This window comes from Bombus fervidus, chromosome 16, assembly GCF_041682495.2.
Source record: "Bombus fervidus isolate BK054 chromosome 16, iyBomFerv1, whole genome shotgun sequence".
Taxonomy (NCBI): Eukaryota; Metazoa; Arthropoda; class Insecta; order Hymenoptera; family Apidae; genus Bombus; species Bombus fervidus.
The window spans coordinates 930,806-939,078 of NC_091532.1; the positions used below are offsets into that span (position 1 = coordinate 930,806).

The 8,273-nt window shown below is 41.3% G+C and overlaps 1 protein-coding gene across 1 annotated transcript in view; it reads left to right on the plus strand.

The window, feature by feature from the left end:
- Positions 1-6,511, plus strand: part of Acj6 (abnormal chemosensory protein 6) — a 55,409-nt gene extending 48,898 nt beyond the window's left edge. The window contains exon 4 of the mRNA XM_072019830.1: positions 5,141-6,511. Coding sequence (XP_071875931.1) covers positions 5,141-5,905 — 765 coding nt within the window. The 3' untranslated portion in view covers positions 5,906-6,511. The remainder of the gene's footprint in view (positions 1-5,140) is intronic.
- Positions 6,512-8,273: the final 1,762 nt, after the last annotated feature.

An 8,273-nucleotide genomic window follows, 5' to 3' on the forward strand; every position in this document is an offset into this window, starting at 1 on the left:
CACACCTATATCGTATCCGATACGACAGACTTGTTCTACTCCCCAAATTTCTTATAGTATCTTTACGTAGTAAAATTGTAGTAAATTTTACGTAATAAATAGTAGAGTGTTGCTAATCGTTTACAAAAGAGAAAGTAATACCTGATAATAGCAGAGGTATCGGATATGCGGTATAAAGGAACGAAACAGAGGCATTCGACAAGGACCTTAAGGATTCTTAACGTTGCTTTCTGTCATTTTTCAAGAGATGACTATGTAAATAAATATCAGAGATAAAAAATGTTATGGAACGTTTTGGGATTAAAATCGCGATGATTTACCATTGTTACTGCTAATAACAATCGCTAATTTTTCTCCTTCTTAACGATAATCTTATTAACGCTTGGCTCTTCTCGATCAGAAATATTTTTCGTATTGTAATTGGATAAAGACGACGATAAAGTCTGTAGTTACATCCAGACTGGAATGAATTACGAAACGGACTAATTGTATATCGTACGTGGCCTCGGAGGCACGATAATTTGTTAAAACTTAATGTTGTTACCAATGACGAAGTTTATCGATGAAACAATTATCGTAATGAAGTGTACCGAAACAATAACGTCGACGTGCAAAATTCATCGTTCGAGTACGATTATAAAATGCAACGAGTTTCGAGGACGGCTTAAAACCACCGACAATAATTAATTACGCGTAGCAATTAATTACGATTTATAATTAATCCGCCAATTAAAAAATTCAACCCTACCGATTTTTTATTAACATCTTTCACGATACGAGCAACAGTTTTCATTTTGATATTTTAATCATTGATATTTCCCATAATCCGATACGCGTGAGTAATTGTACACCTTCGAACGTACGATTTTAACGTTTATCATCGTGAACCATGAACCGATCTATAAAATATATATTTTCCACGTGAAACGATCGCTAAACGATAAAATTTTTCATACGCGAACAGTTAGAATAATATTAAAGTATAGATGTAATATAATTCACGCGTCATACGCAACGTCAAACCTATGGAAAATACCTGGAAAAATCACTCCTTTAACGTTAACATTTTTTTTATTCTTATCGGTAAATAAGTAAACAATAAAATGTCAATTCCCTGTAATATTCACAATGAAAGATTCAACTAAGGAAGCGGCACAAAGATACAAACCTGTATATCGTACTACACAAATCTGTATGCCTAGATATCTATTGTTTAGAAAATTATAAATAAAGGATTAATCGCTTAGAAAGACAGACACGCGAATGAGCTACGAACGTGCCATTAATTCGATTACAATTTGCTCCGTGTCGTTCCGGGGTTTTTATGCTAATACAAGCAATCTGAGGCCGATGAGCGGATGATAGCATGGCAGTAGGGTGAATCGAGCAATGTTCAGCGACCCGGAATGATCTTCTCGAGTTTAGGGGCGTTGCTCGTACGTTATCTCGCCATTGGGACGATTCGTAACACGCTGGGCGTAACGCAATCAATTTTGACAGAATTTCCTTTTCATGTTACCAATCCCACATTGGGTTCGCTGCTGAAATTCCAGCGCGTAAGAAACGTATTAACTACTACACGAGCAATTATCTCATTCTCAATGTCTCGATCATTGCCACGATATACGTAATTTCGAGATTCGACAACTTAACGACCACGATGCGTCTATCATACGACGGTCAGCATTCTCGCGATTTCTCTTATAGCGAGTAGAATCGACCATATTTCGTGGATTTGAGATTAAAAGAATAAAGTCAGAAAATTTGTTAACGATATGACGTTAAAAAACGATAATGACGCTAATATATACACACACACATATATATATGTATGTAGTTATGAGTTACTCAAAGATGTATGAAGTAGGTGTAGTACGATTAAAACACGCATACGTTTTACCTGCTTTTATTTATGCATCGTTTTCCAAATGCGTTTTCCAAATGCAAATGCATATTAAAGCTGAAAAATATATTCGATCGCAATATTGTTATATTCGTAATCTATCCATTATCCGAATGAAATATTTCTATAAAAACCTCACCGATTAACGTATTCCTGATCGGAATAATACATCTTTATAACAGCTTCCATAGAGTCCTCTATCTTGTTGCTTATACTTTCGCGTTAAAATCTTCCAAAGGCTTTATCTACGCGTTTCAACAGTCATCGATAAAAATATTGCTTCGGTGCTAGGTTTCGCGTTAAACGGATATTATTTACGTAGATGTAAAGATATTTATTGTTCGTACAAAATTAATCGAAGAAACGGTTAAATGCAGCCCGGTATAGCAACGAAACAGAAAATAAGAATAATTCAGTTGTTTAAAAACTCGTCCTGACAAGTGGTCGATAAATAAACCGATAAATCGATAAATCCGATAAAAAAGCATTATTTTATTCAAAAACATTAGGTACGCGGAAAAAGGTCGTTGTACAATGTTGGCAAACTGATCGAAGATAGATCAACCGTAACAGCGAACGCGAGAGTATTCGTTTCATCGACCCGCTGGAAATCGGCTGACTATTATTAGTCGCTAGAATATTCGTTGACCATGAAGTGGGTGTATAGATCGGAGATCTGGCTTCCCGCAGTGCGGTGGCACGACGAGTGAACGACGAGCCCCGTTCTCCCGCTTACAGCTCTTTCTCTCTGTCCCGTTCTCGCACCAGCGAATCTCCCATACAGATGGTCAAACGGCAAGTGTCCCATAAAGTCTGTTTTTATACGCGAGGTTGACGAATTCAATAACGGTAGTGTTGCTGCAGGCTTGCCTAACGCGCAACGTATTACGTTCACGAACGCATGTAACGAGTTTTGTGTCATTGACACAAGCTTTGGGGAGCGAACCGAGTGAAAGGGAAAAGAGCAAGGGGAAAGAATCGTGACGAACGATAGGCCGTACAACGTAGATACAACGTAGGAGCAAGGGTAAAGAAGAGAAAAACAGGGGCACGAGTATTCGAGAGAGGAGGAACGAGAGAGTCGGCTAACCCTACCGCCGTGTCGCGTCGCGTCGTGTCAGCATAATGATGAAATATTGCGCGGGTCTCTAGGGCCCTACCATATACGCCCCTGGGCTAGTCCTTCGTTCACTCCATATTTGCGACTATCCTCTTCCAACGTGCTTTCCTTCTCGCTCTTTCGCGCCACCACCCGCAAGCCCCTGCATTTCTGATGTAACTATGCTATTCCAGAGCACCCCTGGACTGAAACCGTGCCATCCAGTTAGCTCGCTACGCTGCATATTCTCGTGAGAATAAATGTTGCGTACACACGAACGCGCGATCCTACTCCTACGCATACGCGTCACGCCCTGTGTACAACGTTACGCAAACGTCCCGTAGGCGCATGTTCGCGCGAGCACCAATCGCAACCACACTCGCCGCATTTTTTGCCGATTTATACGCGGACCTTCCGCTTTTACGACCTTTCCCCTATATCTTTGCGGTCCTAGGATTCTAAAAGAGTACGAAGCCATCGAGCGGGGTTTGTACGTTCTGGCGTCGCGTTTGTTTCCTCGATATTCGGAAATTCCGATATAGCAGCGTGCTAGCCGCGTCTTTGGCTTTTTTTCCAAAACTTTCTCCGGTTAAAAGATATTTTTAAGAGGCTTATATCTTTAAAAAAAAAAATAAAATCCAGACATTAACAAAGACGTAGATACAAATAAAAAGCGACTAAATAGAAGCCAAAATATATTTCGATCTTTTTTTGACCCCCGATCGACCTCGATCCTCGGTCTTTTCGCCAGAGGGTTCATCGGGGTCATCCTCCGTTCCCATTGCCCGACCAAACCCTGCTAGAAATCTCTTATCGTTTTCCACTTGCTACGGAACGTTGTGACGCCGAATCATCGCCCACACGACCCTCGATAACGAGCGTCAGTGAGTATGGGGCCTTTTGTCGGCATTCCGACAAACTACAACATCCGCGACTCTTAGAAACCCGGTAGTCCCTAAAAGTATCGCCACTCAGAGTCGCTAAAGCTACTCGAGCCTAAATCCTGATGACACATTTATGATTTCCACTATCGGCGATACGATACTCCTGGGAACGAATGGATGCCGCGCGATACGTCGACCTTGACAGGTGCATCTCCTCTGCGGAGGAATGGACGTTAACGCGTACGTATTAACGTACATATTTTGTATTGGTTTAAGGAAAAGGTGGAAATTGCACATGGCGGATATTTGGATACGTAGGTTTGAGAAAACAAAGAACACAAGCAGTAGCTGACGTGGCGTCACTTTCTACGGGAAAAAATACGAAGGGAGCTCATAAATAATTTGTAAGGGGTCGTGCACACTGCGCTCGCGACGACGCGACGCGACGCGACGCGACGACCACGGCACGTGCTGCATAATTGTGCGTGCTAGTTTGTACACGTTCTCTCTTCACCTCCGTGTCCTCGTCCCTTTCTATCCCTCGTAGCCCCCGTTGGTTTCGTTCGTTCTTTCCTTTTAACAGTGTTAATTGGTAGAATCGCGTAACCACGTTACCGTACAATTTCTGCTCAAAGATCTTGATTTTTAAACAGCTGTGGACGTGCCGCCCTCTCGCGCTCGAAATATTTTACGAGCCGAGTTCGATTCATTTTTCACAACTGCTGGTTTAAGTTACGTTGTTACGATTATTGATTTTGCGTGATTATGAAATTTGTACGCCTATAAAAGAAAGCTTGGAATATTTTATCGCATGGCTGCTAGTAATTGGAACACGATTCTTTCATCCCTGAACGTTTCACTTTTGTTAACGAACGTTATAAAATAATGTAAATACGTACAAGATACTCGTTTAGTTTTATACAGGTATAACGAGATTTTATACCGATGTTGGAGAAATTGTTAGTTCGTTTCACGGTGTATTTGTTACAAATATTTCGCAGTAATATCCGACCGTTGCCATTAACCGATACGTTTTCCAACTATTCGCTTAATTTCTTGTTTCTCTTGCACAGCGGTAAAGCGTATCACAGTGGAATTATACATACTTAAAATTCTCATTATTCGATGTTCGAGTAGCACGCGTCGATCTCGTTTTACAAAATATCCAATGAAAAAGCAAGAAGCGTACGAAACGTATTAACTCAACCGACAGCACGCTTTACGAGTAAAAAATACGCAAATTATATTTTACAGATGAGCCATCCAGGAATGGAGAGTCTGGACATGCTGGATCCGGCAAACTCAATGACCACATTGACGCCAATGTCAGAGAATACCGGCGGTGGACCAGGTCATCATGCTGGAATTCACGGTCCCTCGGTTTACGGGGGGATGAACGGAATGATGGGCCATCATCATCATCACGGAAACTTGGGCGGCGGCGGAGGTAGCGTACCGCATCCGGCTCATCATCATCCAGCGATGGCGGCGGCAGCAGCGGCAGCCGCGGCCGCGGGTCTTCATCCCGATGCAGACACAGATCCGCGAGAGTTGGAAGCATTCGCGGAAAGGTTCAAACAGAGACGCATCAAGCTGGGCGTGACGCAAGCCGATGTCGGGAAAGCTTTGGCAAATTTAAAGTTACCAGGCGTTGGAGCGCTATCTCAATCGACGATATGTCGGTTCGAGTCGCTCACGTTATCGCACAACAACATGATCGCGCTGAAGCCGATCTTGCAAGCGTGGTTGGAAGAAGCAGAGGCCCAGGCGAAGAACAAGAGACGAGATCCCGACGCTCCGTCGGTGTTACCAGCCGGCGAGAAGAAAAGAAAGAGAACGAGTATAGCCGCGCCCGAGAAACGTTCTCTGGAGGCGTATTTCGCCGTGCAACCACGGCCGTCCGGCGAGAAGATCGCCGCGATCGCCGAGAAGCTGGATCTGAAGAAGAACGTGGTTAGAGTTTGGTTTTGCAACCAACGGCAGAAGCAGAAGCGCATGAAATTCGCGGCTCAACATTGACCCGAGGGTGGCTTGTGACAGCAAAACTGACCGTATCAGTTGCCCAGTCTCGAGCCTAAACCAGAACCCTTGACCGAGTTTCAGGGATGGCCGTAAACAGAAACGGACAATATAAGAGCACGAAAGACGCGATCGCTGTGGGAATGGAATTACGTACATACGTACGATCATAACCAACAATAGGATTTAAACGTAGTACGTGTTAATTGTTCTACGTGGTTGTTGATGGTGGAGTCATTGGAATTGGAAGTGATGCGCGTACGACTTCTCGGTTTCAAGTGGATCGCAAACGTATTAGCTCGATGCTGCGGCCAAATAAGAGTAAGCGATAGTCAGACTGTCACAGGCTTTATGCGAAATATTTTACGGTCATTGCGCGCGCGCGTGTGACGTTCTCGACGCGTCTCCAGTCTCCCGGCGAATTTTCCACCGGAACCGACGATGCTTGACGAATCGATTCACGAGCCTCTTCCCTCTTCGCTTTGCCATTTTAACTTACTCGTAACTTTACGTTACCATTCTAATTACGACGAATAACGGATTCGCAAACCGTCGTTCGAATGTTTACTGGTTCACAATTTTCCTCTTGTCGATACGCAGAACAAAATTAATTAATCGTTGGAATTAATAATAATTAATTCGTCGTTGAACAGATCTTATAGCTTTAAGTTAAGAAACACGCTTTTCTCTTCTATATGAAGATTCAAATATATTCGAGTCGATATCGTTTATCGTAGCTTTAAGTTCTGCCGTTCGAAGCGAAGATTAAAATCCACTTTTCGATTCTGAAGCAAAAATTGGAACCACGCGATTCGAAAATAAAGAAAATCTTACCACGTATGCGGTTCGAGTCAATTTTTAGTTGAGAGGACCGAACGCCAGATCTGCTAACGTAATCGATGAAAATTCACCAACTTGATAAAAGTATCTAATAAGGATCGCTGACGTTACATGCTATATACTGAAAATGTGCTACATGTTGCATAAGAATATCGTATAAAATGACATAAAAGAACCCTTACGGAATCTCTAGATCAAATCATCTGTAAAGTGAGATAGAATTTGCGAAGCATATCAGCTACGATCGCGATAAAACAGTTTACGAGCGTACCCCACCTTTAGACCAACTTCTGTAGACTGGAAATCAGGTTCGAAGGTTACCGAATTTAGCGTATATCTAAAGTCATATTTTCCAATTGTTCATAACCTCGTAAAACAATAACTTTTCTAACTTGATAAAATTTTGTGCCTTCGAATTTTCTATATTTTACGTCGGAGATCTCCATCGATAAACGTATTGAAGATCAGCGGAGACTATAAACTGTTTATCGAAATTACATGTACGAAATATAATTTGATTAAGTGCTTCCAAAAATATCAAAATATATTTCTCTAAGTACCTGTATGAATAAATAATCATACAGAAACGGATTGCAAAATGATTTATACTTTACGTTCGTACGCGTAACTAATTCTAATTTATAAAATTTGTAAAATATGTATTTGTAAAATTAGAGAGGCCAGGAAACATTTGAATTTTCAATTCTGATTTCTGTCATAACGAGACAAAAGAAGAGGAAGAGGATCGTTCGCGAACGGGCAAGAGTCAATCACAACGAAAACCAAATAGCCGAATAATCATCGATGCGTCTTGAAAAGTACAATTCGAAACATAAAATATAAAAGTACGTATTGTTATAAAATCGACGCGCGAGTACGTCGTGCCGAACAAATAAGTGATATTAATCCTAATAAAGACACTCGCAATATGTAGTCACGATCAGTGCAGTGTAAAAAGTGAAGAGCTAGAGCAAGAGAGAGAAAGAGGTATGTGTGTGTGATAATGATAAAAGTAAGAGTGAAACGTCGATACACTCGATTTTGGAACGAATTCTTTTATCCTTACGAATCGCCGTCCGTGTACGTAACGTTGCGTTCACGTTGCCCAAAGAAATAAAAATAAATCGCTGCGTGATCGATTCAAATTTCTGTTTTACAAAAAGAAGATCGTCCGATCGAGCGAAACATAGTTGAAAGTTTGTAAAGAATTTTTAGCGTTTGTTTGCGTCTACGATACTTGTCGAATCTAAATATCGCGAATATCGATGTTACGCGTTTATTTAATTAATATTTGCAACGTTATATCTTTTACAAAATATATTCGTGATCAATTTTTCTTGTCTTGTTACGATATTTAGATACTTTATCGCGATATTCGTTAATCGTACCTGTGTGGTAGAATTTTCATGTATTTCTATCGCGAACGATATGCGGATTTGGCTGTAACGATGATTCGTTCCAACGCAGTGTATCGATTAGTAAAATACGCGAAAACGAGGATGGAAGAATGAACGGAGATGAAAAACCA